General features: G+C 41.8%; 1 protein-coding gene and 1 non-coding gene across 7 annotated transcripts in view; both read right to left on the bottom strand.

Moving 5' to 3' along the window:
• Positions 1 to 4,540, bottom strand: part of DYNC1I1 (dynein cytoplasmic 1 intermediate chain 1) — a 321,188-nt gene extending 316,648 nt beyond the window's left edge. For all 6 annotated transcript variants that reach the window (XM_004702674.2, XM_004702676.2, XM_004702675.4 and 3 more), the window contains exon 1: positions 4,428 to 4,540. In XM_004702674.2, the coding sequence (XP_004702731.1) occupies positions 4,428 to 4,535 (108 nt within the window). In that variant the 5' untranslated portion in view covers positions 4,536 to 4,540. The remainder of the gene's footprint in view (positions 1 to 4,427) is intronic.
• A 6,954-nt stretch (positions 4,541 to 11,494) lies between these two features.
• LOC115869275 lies at positions 11,495 to 11,613 on the bottom strand. Its single transcript, XR_004046092.1, has one exon. It is a non-coding gene; the product is annotated as a small nucleolar RNA SNORA61 (small nucleolar RNA).
• Between the last annotated feature and the right edge of the window lie 7,713 nt (positions 11,614 to 19,326).

Below are 19,326 nucleotides of genomic sequence, written 5' to 3'. Positions count from 1 at the left end.
GGTTCCACGTTTATTAGAGGAACAAAGGAGACCAGGCCAAGAAACCCTTGCCCACCTCCTACCTTCCAGCAAATCAGCAGAAGGCCAAGGACAGGGCAAAACCTCAGGGTGGCCCTGTTAAACACACCTCATTGCACTAGAGCCAACCTCTCATGAAACCAGACCTGTGTCTTAAATGGTAGCCACTATATTTATTTTAAATCAGATTTTATTCATAAAGCCACAACTGAAAAGGCAGTTGACATCCATGGGAGTAGAGCGTGGTCATGTTATACAACATGGACACGGTTTTCTGGAGTCTGGGAAGACAATCAGCTTGTGTGGGCCTAATTTACATTCCCCCAGCCCACCCCCAGGGCAAAATAATGTCACTCTGGTCAAAGAGTTTTTATTCTAAATTCATATGTTTTATTTAAAATGTAAATTTACAGAAAGTTTACAGAAGTCAAGGCTAGAAGCTTGGGCCATTTCCAAGGCTTTGTAGTGGCATACAAAGGAGGAACTTTTAAATTCAGGTGTCATTGACAGGGTCTGCAGGTTAGAGCATCCCACAGACAGAATCAGAAGCTCTCAAAGAAACACACAGGGGAACCAGCACAACAAAATGCTCCGTGTGCTTGGAAAGGCTGTCGGGCCTAGTTTCTCGGATGGGCCCTACCTAATTTGTGTGTTTACTCATTCTACAAACAAGACTTTCCTGAAGGCCTCCCATGTGGCAGGGTTTGCCTAAACATGGACTCAATGATGAAAATAAATAAACAAAAACCATACAGCCCTGTAAGCAAAACACTGGATTCAGATAGAAGGCCAAGTGGCGAGGCGAACAGCTTGCTCTTTGCTAAATGACTTGACAAGGGCAAGGGTTGAGCACGGTCATCCCAGTCCTGGGTGTAGAAAGGTACTAGAGGAGGTGTGTTGGAGGAAGAGACGCTGAGATGAGAACTGCAAGGTGAAGGACACTTAGGGGAGGACCTGATGGTAGGAGGAGCCTAGGGTTTTGGGTTGGACAACTAGCTGGATGAGATGGGTGGCAGAGGGAGTATTGTTAAGCTTGGCCATATCATCTTTAAGAGTTTTGAGATGTCTGAGTCTTAGACATCTACCTGTCTTTCAAGAGGAGCTTTGGTGGCACAAGGGTTAATTGCTCAGCTGGTAGCTGCAAGGTTGGTGGTTCAAACCCCACAGCTGCTCCTCAGGAGGAAGATGAGGGAGTATGCCTCTGTAAAGATGACAGCCTAGCAACCCCCGTGAGGAAGTCTGCTTGTTCCAAAGAATCGTGATGGGTTGGAATGGATCCCATGACACAGAGCAACACCCCTTTCTTTCAGCGGTGATCCCACAGAAAAACCGTGCTGTCACAGAGCTGATGACAACTCATGGGGAGCCCATGCACATCGGAGTAGAACTAGGCTCCACAGACTTTTTCAATGGTTGGCTTTTTGTACTAGATCACCAGGCCTTCCTTCCAAGGTGTCTCTGGCAGACTGGACCCTGCTACCTTTCTGTCCAGCAGTTGAGATCAGAAGAGACTGGGCACATTTGAGGTGGTATGGCTATTGCCTCTTGAAGGCTTAACCATTTGTGCCATTCAGCGACTCCTGCCATGACAGTGTCGTTTGCTGCAGTCAAGTCTCTTCTAACTTCTGTGCAAAACAGAACTGGCCATGACAGGGTTTTCAGGGACATGACTTCTCAGAAGCAGATCACCAGAAATCCAACTGAGTTTGAGGGACCGTCCAACGCCCCTGGGGGTAGGGTAAAGCAGCCATTAGGACTACCCAGGGACTTTCCCCATGAACCGAGGGGATCTCAATGACAAGTCTCTTCTAATCAGGGAACATTTCTGAAAGATGACTTCAGCAGCAATGATCTTGACAAGTGTAAGCAGTCATTTCATGGACCCCCACGCTACTCTATCCGTTGACCTCAGGAGCTGGATGATGGCTGCTTTTGACTGACCTGCCCCACTGTTCTATTTCACCTCCTCTATTACACCCAGAACTTGGTGAGCAAGGTGGAACGACTGTCTACACTTTACAGAACCGGAAAGAGGGATGGAGAAGTTCCAAGGCCCCTCAAGGCCATCCTGTGCAGGCACAGCCAGCCTTCCTGGCCACTACAAAACCTCTGTTCTTTATCATTGTGCATACTGCTTCCTGTTTCGTCTCACAGCCTCAGATGCTCAACGCAGACCAGGTCATCATTATCTACAAAAGGGGCTTAACCTGAATGGACGAAAGCTCTAGTAAAAAATTACTTGGTGGGGGAGGTAGGAAGTTGGGGAAGGAAAAGATTTAAGTCTTAAAAAGGATAAGTCTTAAAAAGGATACAGCCCAGTGGTTCCTCAAATTTGATGCCAATTGGCTCTTCTGAATCATAAACTCTGAGGATGGGAGACCAAGACTTGTATAAAGATGTGACTTTTCTGTAGCAAATCCAACTGAGTTTGAGGGACAGGGCTCTGTAACCACAGTCTGAAAGCAGGAGGAGAGCTAGGCTTCATGTGATGTGAATTCTAAAAGTAGGGTGAGACCAAGAAGAGCCCAGGTGTTTCACACTCTCCCCTTCCCTCCCCCCACCAATCTCTCAGAGCTCTTGCCACTGTGTAAGAAGTTAAATTTCTGCCAGGCAAACATGCTCGGTGTAGGAGCCAGAGGGGTGGCCTACTTCTATCATCCTTATGTGCCTGTAATTTGCCCCAAAATATGTAGAATGAAAAAGATGAAGCAGACAGCATAATTTGGAACCTGATTTCCCATATCACACCACATTTTGTGGTCATTCTGTGAAATTCAAGTTGGATATTAGACTGTCAGTTTAAAAGGAAACTGGTTATTAGTAAAGGGATAGCAGGTGCTTTAAAACTACAGTAAGTGTTGACATTTGAAGGAAGGGAAATATAATAGCTTAATGCTCTTTTTGGCTTCGTATGGAAATGAATAGCCATCCCTTGTCAATTCTCACCTCCATTTCACTCAAACATTGCATGTCTAAGAGCAAAAATTTCCCAGGGAGAAAGCATTATGTATGCTGTCAAGGACAAATAAACTACCACATCCATCAAAGAAAGTATAATGGTACCCAGAGATGCAGGATGTCAGAAGGCTAAAATGCAACCGCAATTATGTTTTACTTTGTTGAAAAATAATAATTGTTATATATCGGTTACCTTGGCCACCCAGCCTTATAGTATGAAAAACACATATTTGGATTACAAGGCATATAAATATCCTGTCTTTTTTTCAAGAAAACTCAAGTAGGGAGGCAGATCAGGTTTCTATACATACGAGCAAAGAGAGTTTTCTTCTTAGATGACGATCCAAACATATCTTTGACATCTGTTTTTTGTAACAAGATGTGAGATATTTGGACAATGTCACAACACACTGGAGAGTGAAAGATAAATACTTCGTTGGATTCAGATAAAGGAAGGAAATAAGATATGACAGCAAGGCGATTGGGAATCAGCAGTCCTGGATTCTGGGGCTGGCCAGCCAAAGGGCTAGGCTCCACCTCAGGGTCCCTGCTGCAGTTTTGGCAGTGTTGCCTGAATCTTGGACTCTTATTTACTCTAACAGATGTCATTTAGAAATAATGTAAATCCATGAGTATCGATTGCCCCTAAGAGGCTCTTTCTGGTCATTTTTCAAAACCTTAAGAGAATTAACACCAAGTACCACCTATATTATAGGTACTGCGAAGTGCTTTATAAAGTCAACTCTGTTAAACTTTTAAACATAAAGTAAATATATTATTATTCCCATATTAAAGATAGGAAACTGAAAGGCATAAAGATTAAGATATTTCTAACAAATTTAGTGGCCACAGACCACTCTCAGGGTTAGATACAAGTCTGGGGTGAACTAGGGGTGTGTGCACCACCTGGCCAATAGCTATCCACCATTTCAGTGGCATTGACCAGCATATAGCAGTGGCTATTGACCAGTGGCATTGACCAGCGTATAGCAGATGGCATTGACCATTTCAGTGGCATTGACCAGCATATAGCAGTGGCTATTGACCAGTGGCATTGACCAGCGTATAGCAGATGGCAGTGACCTATCACAGCCTGTGCAGCTATCTGCTTCTCTTACTCAGGTATCACAGAAGGACTATTGTAGAGGGTTCTATTTATCCCTTTAGGGACCCCTGGTGTCAGAGTGGGTTGCTTTCGTTGCTAAGCATAAATTCAGTAATTCAAACCCACCAGCCGTTCCACAGTAGAAAGATAAGTCTCTGTGCTCGTGGAAAGATTTACAGCCTTGGGAACTTAAAGGAGTAGTTCTCTTCTGTCCTGTATGGTTACTATGAATCAGAACCAGCTCAATGGCAGTAGCCTTTGGAGTATTTATCCATTTGAGTAATTGTTTAGAATCAAATGATTTTTCTCGCCCCCCCCATAGTACCCCGACACATATAGCGCTTACCTCTTTCTTTTTCCTCTCTTCTTCCTTCCGCTTCTTCTCCTCTCTTATCTGTGCTAAGCGCTGCTTTTTGCGCTCCAGCTCAGCCTTTAAGTCACTTTTGTCAGACATGTTGCTTCCCTTGGAGAAAAAAATAAGAAAAAACAGGAATATATAAAATACATATTTCCACAGATAACCTTACTGTACTATCATCATCATCTAAAAGTAAATCCAGTTTGAAATTTTGACTTTTGGGTCTTATTTAGCCAAGCCCAAAAAGCAGAGGAATAGTTCAAATTAGACCTGGTCTCACGCTATGCAAAATCTTCCCCCTGCTATATGTAGCTAACTATTTGAAGAAAGAGGGTGTTATTGTCTATTCTGGTTTGAAGAAAAATAGCATACTTCAGGATAAGCAACACATTGTCTGCCCAAGTTTCTTAACAAATAAAGAAAAATATTATAAGGTTATCAAAGAAAAGCCATCATCATAATTTCCAATTTAGATGATAATGGACCGATTCATCCCCATTCTGAGAAAAGGAAATAGGCTGTCATGAAGGCCCAAAGATGTACCCTGTTCAAACGCCTACGGATTCACTATCAGGGGTACATGGAGATTTCGTCTTGCCTAGCATCACGTGCATCAGCCACTGGAGACCTAACACATTAATCTTTTTCTCTGTACAACTCCTCCTAAATTGTCACTATTAATTTCATCTCCACAACAGCCAATATTTTGATAAAGCTTTCGTTTGCATATCGAATGTAATATTGCTTATGCCTGCACTTTCCGTTTTTAAAGCACAGTGTTTGTGAACATGCGTAAGAAGAGCGAATACTGTGGCAATTTCTTGGGAAAATTGATTACCTTGGGAAAAGAGACTTCATCCTAATGTTAATGGTGATGTTGACCCTAAAATATTTTTACATAAAATAAGTTTGGAGAAGACTCTTACTGATTGGAAATTAAATTATTTGTCTCTTCTTGGCTCCCAAATGACAGACTGGAAGTTAACAAAACTGAAAAAGAAACCCCTCCTAACTCAAATGCATTAAAACAAATAAATAAACATTAAAAAAATCAACAGTTATCCACAACGGTCATGAGCATTCATTTGCGGGTTCTTTGTATGCAACGATGATGAACATGGCTCTGAACTGCCTTGTTGGCAATGAGCCTGGTTTGGGACAGTTTCCGATGAGTGCATGTCCCCCAGTGTAGTCTACAGAGCAACAGCAGCCACAACAACGCGAGCGAAACACCTACATGGCCTCACACTTGCTGCCATTGTCCTGCTGTCAGGCTCAGGCACGTCTGCAGACAAGCCCACACATTCAGGAAGTCCACCGTGTTCTTACCGCACACTTTCCTACCCTCAGTGTGACTGCCAAGACTATGAAATAACAATAATGATCTTGGCAACCAACTGTTGTCAATCATGATCATATCCCGTCTTCAGTTTTCCAACAAACATTTGCTGAGCATTCGATCAATTCCATGTGCCCGAAAAGCATAAGGGTCCAAAGCGAACCCCACACCAACTACATGATCCCCTTCATAGTATATGCCCTTCGGATCAGTGGGCATGTGGTGGGTCTCGAGATGCTCTGTGAAATACTGACTTATTGATTATTGAGTCTTTACTAAGTGTCAGACACGTTACACTCACTCTCACGTTTAATCACAATTCAAGAGCACTATTACTGTTGTTGTTGCCTTTACACAATTAAGAAGAAAGCGCTCAGCAAGACCTCAAACGACACAGTCAACGTGTGGCAGAATCTAAATCCAAATGTGTCCCTGCTCTGAAATACTACACCAGGCCCACATTCAGAGGGAAGGAAGAACAAAGTGACCATCAGGAGCTGACGGACTAGGCCAGGGTAAGCTTCAAGGAAGCATTGGAATTTGAACTGGATACTGAATGAGGTCAGGAATGGGCAGTGGAAGGAGAGATGTGGGTGCATGAAAGTCTTCACACGAGGTAACTTAGAGACTCAGTGTAACAATACGGATGAATCTGAGTAAAGAATTACAGACTTCTGTTGGTAAGACGTCAGGTGTAGAGGCAACTGATGAAGCCTTGGAAAAACAGAAAATGCATACTGTTTAGCACAATGAACGGGGGACAGAAATCCATAGAGGCTTTTTGAAAAGACAAATGGCAAAAATGAAAATGGAATTGATTTACTCCCTGCCTACAAAATTAGAGCAGAAAGCAGAAGTAAAGCACGCTGGTGGGCTGTGCGTGCTCACATCTCTCTGGATCAATTGCCCCTGCACTGGGATGGTAGGTAAACAAAGAGACAAAATGGAGACACCATGAACAGGAAATACGATAATCAAGAGGAAGAGCCAGTTCTTCTTTGCCTTTAGATGCGAGAACCAAAGAGATTCATTAACAACCCAAATCGGAGAGGCTAAAGAGAAGGGTAGTGGACTTGTGAAGGGGAGAAAAAGAAGAAAATCAAGATAACTTTGAGTGTGTTGTGTTTGAGGTTTCAACAAACTTCCTTCAGGGCAGATGAAAATCTGTGCAACCAAGTATGGAGTCCCTACATACAAAAGACTATTTAAACATGAGTCCCTCTTTCCAAGGTGTGCAGGTGTTTGGTCGATGCCTCACGGATATGAAGTAGTTAGGGAGGACGGCCAGAGAGTGAGTACCCTGCCTCCCGAGGAGAAAGAGCAGAACATCCCCTGCCACTTCGAATCAGCTCCAACTGATCATGGCCTGTCAAACTAGCCAAAGTCAAGTTTATCACTAACTCCATGGCTGCCAATAATTTTCAACATCAGTGGGTAAAATTCCTGGCCAGAGAGAATTAGAACCTGATTCTGGGAGCCATCTAATACATTACATCCACTCTTCCCAGTGGGAGTCAATCCAGTTGCATGCTTGAGAAGGTTCAGTGGTCAAACTTAAATATACAATCAAGAGATCACTGTGGGTTTCCTTGTTGTTTTAAGCCAGGGAGGTGTCAGTCACTTCATGCTGAAAGCAGCTACTGGAAACGTCTTGGAAAACTTAGCCTCCCCTCTCCTCCGTATCCCCTCAATTTTTGTCTACCTTCCCTCAGTCTATCAAAAGTGTCCTAGGACATCAGTTGTACATGATTGCTGCTAAGGAGCAAACTATGCAGTAAAATCATCCTGTAACCACTAGGATTTTCTTGCAAAGAAGTGCATCCACTTGTTGGAAGTGAAGTATATCATTGGTAGGTCTCTGTAGAGGGCAAAGGCTTTCTAATAACAATTGTTAAATAACTGACCATGACAGTCATTTAAGGTGATGTTCCAGGCACAGCCGCAATACATCACAAACAACAGTCATACACAGGGAACTTTAAAAAAGGGGATTGTAGCTCATAGTGGCATTTCACGTAATGCTCTTCACGTTTTAAATATCGTGCAGCTACAATGTTAAAAGACACAGCCATACAGCACTTTTCATATATTGATTTTGGGTTCTCTTCCAAAAGAGACACTTAACCTCTAGGAGAATAAGAAATCTCAAGAGATGGGCTTATAAAGGTGCACATTTTGGGAGTTCCTGGGCCTTTACACATAAAGAAATGACCTAAATTGTAGTGTTAAATGCAGTGTCAGCTCTGAGATCCACAAGCTTTCCTGAGGTGCTTGCCAATCTGACCCACTAAATATTGCTGTACAGCAAATAAAGCAACCCAGGAGCAAAGTGGGAGGCGGGGTGGGGGGTGGTGTAGTGAAGTATAGATATTCCTGTGCTGATGGCAAATGTAGGTCAAAGGCAATTATGATGCTTTCAACCTAAGAAAATGAGTCAGAGAGTTACCTACAGCTAATCATTGCTCACCTACTTCCCACTCATATAAAGGTGATTTCTTTCATCCACAGAGATAAGGTAAAGCAAACCCACTTTGGGGTGTAAAATTCCTCCCAATTTGATCATCAACACATTCTACCATTCACCAAGAGACTTCTGGCATAACTCCTTTCTGGTTTAAGCCACTGCCATCCAGTCATTTCCAACTCCCCACTAGCCTATAGGACAGAGTGGAACTGCTCCTGTCTGTCGCGCAGGCATTAGGGGACCAGAAGGCTTCACCTTTCTTCCTTGGCGTGGCTGGAGGTTTTGAACTGCTGATCATGAGGTTAGCCACCCAATGGTAGCTCACTATGCCATCAGGCTTCCACCCTGATTTAGGAACAAGGCTCAGTTCCATCTCAACTCCATCCTCTCTGGGGAAAATGAATGCACTTTTGTGTGACCTGCTCAGTTCTCCTCCCATCAGAGTCCCATATTCCGAACTCCCTCTCTGCCTCTCCCCTGACCACGCCCTCTTTATTCGGCTAGTTAGTTTTTTCTTTCCTCTTCTTAGCTAAAGTTCCCTTGCAAACCCTCCTGCTCTACTCTGCCCAAGCCCCGTTCCATTTTACCTCTTCACTTTCTTACCTGGAGCTCCAAGTAACTCTCACCCGACAACAGAGATCCCAAAGTTCAAAGCAGCCACTCCAATTTCTTTGGACTATACACACTAACTCCTTCCTCTTTAACGTTTTCAAAATCAACCCCCTCTTATTTTCCTTGTTCTCTGGTTCACCCTTTCTCCCCTGCTTATCGTTGCCACTATAATTCATCTCCACCCATTATCCCAAATGTCTAAATTCTGATCATCTTAGCTTCAGGCCATCTGTGAATCCAGTGATCGAGGTAAATAAATTAATACTAAGTGGCACTGAGAACTATACCTGGAAATTATTAATCATCCAAACAAAGGCGTTTCTCCTTCCTCCTCCTCTCCTTCTTCCTTTTCCTCTATCATCATCATCATCATCACCATCATCATCAATCAGTATTCCATGTATTCTGTCCCTATCACTAATTGCACCTTAATTCAAGAAACCCAAACCATCACAAAGTCAACAAAGGTTCGTTGCAATCATTTAAAAGGTATCACGGTGAGAAACAGCTGAAAGGCATAGCATGTTACTGATTTAATAGCAGTTTAACCTGAGTAAAGAAAGCCCCAAACAAAATGTTATAAAATGGGAGGCATATTTTTAAAATAGAGGTCTGAGAAGAATATTTAAATGCGTATGTCATTTAACTTGATAGTAATATAGTTATTGTCAAATTTTCTGTTGAGTTGAAATCAGTTACTATGAGTCAGGTCCAACTTTGTGTTTCTGAGTAGACGAGAGCTCCATTAGGTTTCAATGACTGCTGTCTTGGAAGTAAACCACTGGGCCTTCTTAGCAGGTACCTTTAGGTAAACTTGAACCTCCAGCCTTTTGATAGAAGCCAACTTGTTAACCATTTGCACCACCCAAGGGAATTGCACATCAAACGGTTCTGTGTGGGTGTCTTCCCCTGTCTTGGCCCTTTGAAGTCAATTCACATCTCCCCTGGCCTTCCCAGTGGTCCTTGCATCTCCATCTCACTTTTTGTGATGAAAAATCGCAACAACAACAAAAAGCAAACACCACCATCTGGTCGACTCTGACTCGCGGAACCTTTATCTAGAGTTTTTGAGACTATACATCTTTACAGGAGTCAACACTCTCATCCTTCTCCAACCAGCGGGTGACAGGTTCAAATCACAGACCTTGCAGCCAGCAGCCAAGTGGCACCTCAACCTACAACCAGAACACCAGCAACTGAGATCATTGCCATCCAGTCCATTCTGACTCCTAGAAACAGGGCAGGGTAGAACGTCCCCTGAGGGTTCCCAAGACCGTAATCCTGTGTGGCAGTAGAAAGCCTCATCTTTCTTCCAGGGAGCAGCTGGTCGTTTTGAACTGCTGACCTTGCAGTTAGCAGCCCAAAGTGTAACCACTACACCACCAGGGCTCCTTTGATACAACCATAAATTTGAAGGGATTATTCCCAGCTCTTCTCAAACCCAAGAATGAGACCTGTCATCTTCCGTTCTCATTTCAGCACCTCTCATCATGGTGTGTTTTGGTTCGGTATTGAAACAAGTGTCTGGCCGAGAAAAGCAGAGGGTTCCGGTCGGTTTACACAGCTGCTGAGTCCCCTAAAGCCCCAAGCTTAGTTTTGGGGTAATATGGATCTCCATTTCCTTTTGGTTGTCTGAATTGGCAGCAGTTTGGGATTCCATTTCTAATGCTGGCATATGCAAATGTATTTTTAAGTTTGAAGTCTGAATCCTAGGAGGTTTCAATCATTGCCCAGCTGTTGCCAGGGATCATTCAAAACAATACTCAGAAACCCATTTTCTTTTCCTTTCTGCAAACAATTGCTGTGCCAGATCTTCATGATCAGTTATTGAGCTTTCCACCTGCCATGAGGTGTGTGTGTAGGAAATTTGATCTTTCGCCACCTCCTTTCACCTGCCTGGTTTTCATAAATACAGCTGTGTCCTTCAACCTGGGTGGGAGGCTCTGGGATGAGACAAACCACAACCACCACTGCCTTTGTAGAGTACATCCCTTGGCTAGTAAAAAGAGGACTGAAGGAGTCTCAAGGGGTGGGGGTGGGCAATGAGTGAAAGACGTGTGAGCGTCATTTCCTAAATTTGTGCAGCAATCAGTATGCTACAAAAAACAATATTAAGATAAAAATCCATCTCATAACAGAAGTATGCCCAGGTCTGGTCTACGTATATGTAGATCCACCATCCTCAAACTTGGTAGCACCAGGACCTCTTTATACTCCTAAAAATTATCGAGGCCCTCAGAAGGCTTTTGTTTACATGGGTTTCATGTGTTACTATTCACCTGATGAAAGAGTCTCACTGTCATTGAGTGCATTCCGACTCACCGCCACCCTCTAGGGCAGAGTAGAACTGTCTCTGCGTCTCTCTGAGACTGTAGCTCTTTTCAGGAGTAGAAAGCTTTAGCTTTCTCCCTCTGATGGTTCGGCAGTGGGTTTGTTTTAGGGATATGACAGGTTAAAACTAAAAAAAATTAGATATATATTAATAATTTATTTTAAAATTACTATGAGCTTGTTAACATACCATTTTTTATGAAAACAGCTATATTCTTCACGACAAAAAGCAGTAATTTTTTCATATCTTTTTAAGACGTGACTTAATAAAAAATAACCAGAATCTCCTATTTGCTTTTTCTTTTATTAGACCGTTTGAAACTAGCCCAAGCTCCAGGAGCACTGAGGGGCAGTTTCGATGCTTCTTTCCTCCTTTTACGACCACCCGGACCAGGGTTTTGATCCAATGGGAAAGGGAACTGGAGGGTGGAATCTCCTATTTGCTTCTGTATTCAATCTCTTGTGAAATTCAGTCTCACTAGTCAGAAGGAGGAGAACTTGCATAGCCTTTCAGATAGTGATGGATAGTCTCCTCTGATATTACATCAAATCCAACAAATGGCAGTTTCTTAATGTTAATTTTGTTGTGAGGTATGAAAGGATACCAAAAAATTTGTACACTGGTGGATTAAAAATCCATTGGTTTATCTTCAACATTGAATATATCTTTCACTCATTTATGATTTTATAACCCAATGTATGGGCCATTTGGAATATACTGGTAATTGGCAAACATTGACTTATACAGATGCCAACACATTTCATTATACGCTATCTCCAAAAATAAAATTTCTTAACATTGCTACCAATACTGTTCAATTAAAAAGCTGCCAAGTTCATGATGATGGGTATAAGTTTTCGGAAATTCTACTTTTTGTTCGAAACCTCAAATTTGATGATTGGCATCACATATCATCAGTTGTCTTCTTGACGTGACACTCACTCAGTTCTTTTGTGGAGAAACTATGGGCCATCTACCCAAGTCTCAACAGCCATAGTTGGACGGTTTGGGGTTGTTTAAAAATTTTTTTTTATTTTAGTGAAAACTTGTGTTTCATGAAAAATAGCAGCTACTTCAGCTTGCAACCCAAACCCCGACACACACGCTTCTTCTTTGGGAAACAGCCTGTGAACGTTGGTAGGCAGTGGGAGAGCTCTGCGTGTTCCCATCTGTACTCCAGGGTAGAGATTTAATATGATTAATCCGTTTCTCAGCTCCATGAAGGGCATTCTTAAGCAAAGGGGGCACTCTATTGTTTTGGGTTGTTTTTAACTGCAAGCATGGAGCAGCAAGGACCAATGACTCAGCGCCGTTTTGGGCCGCTGTCTCAAGACGTACTGAGGCAGAGGAGGCTGACCCACTTTGCATATTCACTCTCCTTGCAAAGATCAACACAGCAAAAAAGGTAATTAACGTCCTAATGCTATTATGAAAACAGGTTTGATCTTTCAGACCTTCTGAAATTGTCTTGGGAGACCCATGATTCAAAGATTAACACTGTCGTTTAATCTACTTTCCAATATGATGGAGGTGAATCTAAAAAATACAAGGCCATTTTTTAACATCGTTTTAATAAGTGTCTTATGTAAAAAAAACCTCAGGTTCAGCATTGAGTTGCTAACTGAAAAATCGGCAGTTCAAGCCCATCTGTCCGTGCATGGGAGAAAGAGGGGGCCGCTGCTCCTGTACAGATTTACAGCTCCAGTACCTCTTAAGCAGCTCTACTCTGTCCTGCAGGGTGGCTGTGAGCAAGCATCGACTCAATGGCAGTGAAGTTGTTTGTGTTTTAACCCCAACCAGGAACGTAGAGATCTTTCTTCTGGGAAAAGAAAATGCAAGCACTAGTAGTAAAATGACTAAGCACAGGAAAGTCGGGTTCCATCCAAGAATTCCACACACTGCAATGATTAGAAATACCAGAAACAATAGACCTCTAAATACAGTAAAAGAAAAAAATAAGAATTGGTCCTGTCAGAATATGGATGAAAGACTTCTTTACTTGCGGAAGTAAGTAAGATAAATAAAAAAAAGAAAGATAAATTTTTTAATTTATTCTTTCATGTCTTTTCTCTCCTCATCCCACACAAATGATAAATAGGCCTTTGCTCAGTTATAAATTGAACTAAGAATAAATTGTTTATGAGCCGTAGACTTACTGTTTGTGTGGGAATAGTTTACTTTTTGTTCTTTTAATTTTCATGTAGATTATCTTAACAATTACAATTGCACATGTTCATTTCAGAATGCGAATGCTAAATATTTTATAACCAACACCAGTACTTAACTCATAAGCAGGGAAACTGAGGTGCAGCTCTCCAGGTTCAAGTTTAAACAGAGCCCTGGTTGTGTAGTAGTTATAAGTTGGGCTACTAACTTCAAGGTCAGCACTTCAAAACCACCAGCAACTCCTTGGGAGCAAAATGAGGCTTTCTGCTCCTGTAAAGAGTTAGAGTCTTGGAAACTCACATGGGGTGGTTCTCCTCTGTTCTACAGGGTCACTATGAGTTGGCATCAATGCATGGCAATGAATTTTGTGATTTTTTTTGTTTTGTTTTGGCCTTTGGACATTAATCATATTGATAAGTTTGGAGTGGACATATTAAGGAGTCCCAAGCGCTGCAAGAATTACATTTACAATATGAACAATTTCTTTGTATCAGTAAAGAGCTATAGTAGTGGAAGGAAAAAAGATACATCAATACGCACTCAATTAAATATCTACATTGATTTCTCTAGGGTCCTCTAGATTTTATTCATGCTGGATAGGTTCTTGGCTAGGAAATCAAGCAATATTTCTAAGATTACATTTTTCATATCTCTCTTGTTCACTTTGTGAGATCCAGTTAACATTGTTTTATCTGGCATACTTCCTCTAGTCCTACTTTCACTGCTTTGTGAATCTGAGCTACCAAAATTGTACTGCTTAGACTGTAACTTTAGCATTGGCAATTGCATCACATTAGACAAGCGAGACTCTCAAGTCTTAGCATAGAGGGCCATTATGCTAGAGAGAAAATTTGAGCCATAGGGTGTCTACCCGCTCATCTAGTTAAAAGACCAGTGATGAGAGCTCTTAAAACTTAAGGACACAAAAAGCCACTGTCATCTTTGCCAAATTTTCTGGCAGGTTTTGCCTAATTTCTGACCCCCACAGTGCTGTCTTAGTGATCCAGTGCTGCTACAACAGAAATACCACAAGTGCTTTCTGAGTGCTTTCTACACATTTAGAGATGCCACATGCTTCCCTTTGGAAATGGAATTGTGCTGCAATTAAGAGAATCAGTCATTCATATCTTACTGTCTCTTCCCGCAAGAAACACTCGGATGATATCAAGAGTCCTCAAGGAGTGAGAATTTCAAGTAGGATCCTTGAAAGAGTGTTAAACTAAAGATGGGAACCATCAACACAGCTAGAGGCAGTACTTCAGAACCGATTCCCTGAAGTTTAGAGGAAAGTGGAACTAGGAGAATGGCTCACAAGAATGGGAACGGGGAGCCTCGGGGGGGGGTGGGGGTTGAAGGGAAACTAAATGAAAATGAAGCGAGGGTCTGAACAAGGGATCCTACAAGAAGCTCTAATATCAAGTCCAAGTGGATGAAAAGATTCACCCCTGGCCTGCACCAGGTATCCCGTGAGAAAGCCAAATAAGAAAGGCTGCCACCACTACAAAATTACAATCGGAGCTTCGTTTACTATGCACTAACCGCATCATGTAAGAGGTAAGTATGACGCTGTGCTTTCAGAGGTTCTAAATCACTTCAGCGCGAATGGAAGGTTCTCCCCCTCTCAGTGAGTCCTCTCAGGAGGACGTGGAAAAGGAAAAGGGTGGATGGAACGTCCACAGACCGTGATAGAAGTTTACTTTGGAACTCTCATAGTGGTTCCCAAGTATCATGTCGAGCACATAGTAGGCCCACAACAAGCATTTGCTGAAGACTTCCATAACCAATAATCACCAAACCAAGAAAAACCAAACTCACTGCCATCAAGTTGATGTCAACTCATAATGACCCTAAACGGTAGGGTAGAGCCACCCCTGTGAGTTTCCAAGAGTGCAGCTCTACAAGAGTAGATCAGCTGGTAGTTTTGAACTACTGAACTTGCAGTTAGCAACCCACTACACCACGAGGGCTCATCTAAGCATCACCAGTCCTAATTTTCCCAGGACCAGTTGCCGTAAGTGGATGCCAACTCATGGCAACTCACGGCAACCCCGGGCAGTGTTTCACAGAGTTTTCAATTATTGTAGTTTTGGGTTGTTTTGAGTTGTTTTTGTTTCTTATTTTCAAAAATGTAAGAAGGGCATACAACTCTCTTCACCCACCAAAGTAGTCATAGTAATGATAATAATTAATATAGTAATAGACGGTCACCTACAACACCGCCATGGAGTTAACTCTGTAATGACTCTATAGAACAGAGAACTACTCCTGTAGGTTTCCAAGACCGTAACTCTTTATGGGAGCAGAAAGCCGCATCTTTCTCCTGTGGAGCAGCTGGTTTTGAACTGCTGACCTTGCAGTTGGCAGCCCAATGCATAACCCACTAGTCACTATACCCTTCTGAGCTGGCTGCCCTACCTTGGGCTCATTCACTTCAAGGTAGCAAGGTCAGCACAAAAAGGTATGGTGACAGAATTTTGGTGTTCCAAAAGGGAAATCTTGAGAGATTTTCTCGAAGGACACAGAATGACATTGGGGGCTTATTATGAAGATGTTTAAAGAAAAAATGAAAATTGTGTTTGTGAGAAAAAGGCCAGGAGTGTTACATCGAAGATTGTTTTTTCCCCCCTGTAATAATGTACCTGCTCATTCTTCAAGGGTAGTAAAAGCCATTCTGTGAGAATTTCATTGGAAAACCTTACTCTATCTACCCTGATCTTGGCCTTTCAGAATTCTATTTTATCCCCAAATTCAAAGGACATTTCAAAGGTACACCATTTGTGGTGTACTAAAGTGGTCTTTTGTTGTGAAATAAATCTGAGTGCATAATTCCTTGTGAAAGGTTAGAGAAATGGAAATATCGCCTTTAGGAATATGTAACTAGATGGAAGATGTATTAAAAACAACATTTTGATCATTTTGTTTCATAAAAATTTCTATAATTTTGTTATATATACATGCATTTTTCTGGGATAAGGATCATGACTTTCACTGGATTATTTAAGTAACTATGATCTGAAGGAATTCTTTTTTTAATTCTTAAGTTTTTAAAGATATCCATTCAATTTTTGGGTTTCTGGCCTGTTAGAGTACTAGCTAACTTGTTTTCTAAATGACGTTTTAATTCTTCCAAAGGAGTCCTGCTGGTGTAGAGGGTTACTTGGGGGGCTACTGAATCATTTATTGTTTCTAAGAATTTTTCAGTTGATTCATCTGACTTCTAGGTGTATAATAATGCAACTGAAAGATGACACTAATTTCGCCTACTCTTTCCTGCTTTTTATCTTTCTGGCTTGCTTTATTGTCAATTGCGTTAGCTAGTCATTTTAGAAAATGTTATATAACAGTGATAAAATGGACATAATTGCCTAGTTTCTGACTTCAGCAGAAAATATTTTAGCATCGAACACAAAACTGATCTTAGGTTTAGGATCGGTAGTTTCTAATTTATGTAAACCTAGAATTTTGAAAATCAAGGAATTAAAACTAAATTTCACAGGATGTCTTTCCCGATGATATTGATAAAATGTTTCTTATTATTGAAACTATTTTTCAAATAAAACATATGCCCAAGTATTGAAGTACCATGTGTTCCTGAAAGGAATTCCTCTGGCCATGATGTATTCTTTGAATATACAGCAACCCTTCGCTTGCTGGTATTTTATTTAAAATCTGTGCATGATTATTCATAAATGAAGATGTCCTATAGTTTTCTTTTAATGCTATCGTCACATTTGGGAACCCCCATTATGGCTGCTTCGTTAAAAAGGTCCCTCCGTGTTGTGCGTTAGCATCAAGATCATTGAGGGGATCTGGCGGAGGGAACCGTGTATCACACGGGCCTGATCCATCCTGAGGAATATGTTTGTGGTAAGTGTGGACAGAGGCAATGTTCTGCATCTCTGAAATCCTGTGTAGTATTTCTCTTTCCCATGTGCCTAGAACATTACATTTAGGACTACTTTTGGCCAATAAAATATGCGTGTAAGTCACTGTACTTTCCTGACTGAAGCACTGAAAAGTCCCTGTATGTTTCTTTAATATTTCTTCCTCTGCCTTTGCAAATTCCTTCTGTGGGAAAAAAGAGCAGAAAGATCAAAACAGCGTGGATCATGGAATCACCTCCTAGGGGGAACCTATTCTATAAATTCACCTAAACTGCCCAATGATGTGTGTGCAACACAGTTTGCATGGTCTCAGTCCACGTCAATGTTAGGGTTGTCTGTTATTTAACTGTAGCCTTACCTAGCCTAACTGATAATTATTTTTTTCTAAATCATCGGTAATTGATATAGGTTTTTCTAATTTGGCAATTGAATTTGGCAATTTTAATTTAAATCTACTTACCTAGAGCTATATATATGTGTTCAAATATATACATATGTATATTTTTAAATTATTCAGTATCTGTAGTTAATTTCTATTCATTTTCTATTTAATTTCTTTTTATATGTGTGCTTTCTCTATTTCCCTGTATCTCTGTTTATCCTAAATATCTCTGTTGGGATAATTCTATATAAATATGGTAGGATTACAGAAAAGCAAGAAGCAGCAAAAATTAAGGGAATATGAAATATAATTACATTGGAGGCATCACAATATAGTAAGATAACAAAAGAAAGCGAGTAAGTGAGAAACGTAATTACTTGCACGTCAGAGATCAAACCAGATATCCCACTTCTCAGAGCTGAATTCCGTGGGTTTGGGGGGTGTGCCGATTGAGGCCTTTCTCACGATCCTATCTTCAGCTGGTCTAATTCTTAAGTTAGCAGAAGCTCTATCTTAGATTGGAATGAGAATATTCTGGTTGGTAATAAGGCAAGAGGGAAAAAAAGGAGAAACCTAGCTCCTAACGTCCAGAGATTCTCCACGCCCTGAATAAAGAAGGGAGGAGGCAGTGAGTGAGCGAGAGAAGCAAAGGGAACAATAGTTACCAGCGGTTGCCGGGTATTTGTGCTACAAGCTTTCCATATACGGCGTCCCTTCAGCCTCTAAATATGTCTGATAGACATTCTTAGCTCCGCTTGACAGATCTTAAAAACTATATTCATAATAGGGAACAGAACCAGGATTCAAATTCAAGTCTTTGTAGTATACACTCTTAATTACTGAGTGTGCCAGTAATTTTTTTTATCACCTCCCTCTGTCCCATCTGATTTTTCTTAGCCTCTCTTGTTTTATTTAACTTCTTCTGCATTCTTTCTTCGTCGGAGTTGCTCACTCCCCATCAGCAATCTTCCTTACGCTGCTGTTTGTCCTACGGGTGCAAAAGACTAAGACGCTGAGAAAAGCGCAGCTCCTACGGTTTCCATGCCTCTCTGGCGACCACCCAGAAGGCAGTGAGAGATGGCCCCACAGAGTGGGTAATGTAACCTCCCACCCCAGAGGATGGCCTGCCGTGAAGGCAGAGGAGGAAGCTTGGGCAAAGGCAGGGAGGCTGGGAGAAGAATGGCCAGTCTGTGGGACAAGTAATTCTATAAGGGATTGAGCACTGAGTGCAAAAGAAGACAGGGGGAGATGCGGATGAAAATGAAGCCAGGTATCAGATCCCACAGGCTGGGTCAGTAACCTTCCCAGCTTGTTTCTGGAGCATGGGGTGTTCTGTGCTAAAACCAGGAAAGTCCCTGCCAAACAGGGAGAAGGCAGCCACCCTCCGGGCAAAGCTCTAGTGTGGCATGCTTTAGTGGAATCTCGGTTTCTCTGTAGGCATGAGGAATATATTTAAGGACATGAGCTTGTACAAGAGCAGTCCATGTATTCTGAGTGTGAAACACAGACTAGAGGAGTCAGACTACCCCAGTGCAATCCCCTGGTGGCCTATGAAGTTGGTTTAGCAATTACAAAGAGAAGTTTTTGTAACGTAACAAGTTAGAACCATTCTCCTGCAGGGTAGGTGGTAATGACAGATAGTGTTTAATGGAACTTGCTGCTGGACATATACAGACATAGATATTTAGAGTTATGTAGACATATTATT

This window comes from Echinops telfairi, unplaced genomic scaffold (assembly GCF_000313985.2).
Source record: "Echinops telfairi isolate 266 unplaced genomic scaffold, ASM31398v2 ScPeMD7_23;HRSCAF=83, whole genome shotgun sequence".
Lineage (NCBI taxonomy): Eukaryota > Metazoa > Chordata > Mammalia > Afrosoricida > Tenrecidae > Echinops > Echinops telfairi.
This window is presented reverse-complemented; position numbering and strand designations above follow the sequence as displayed.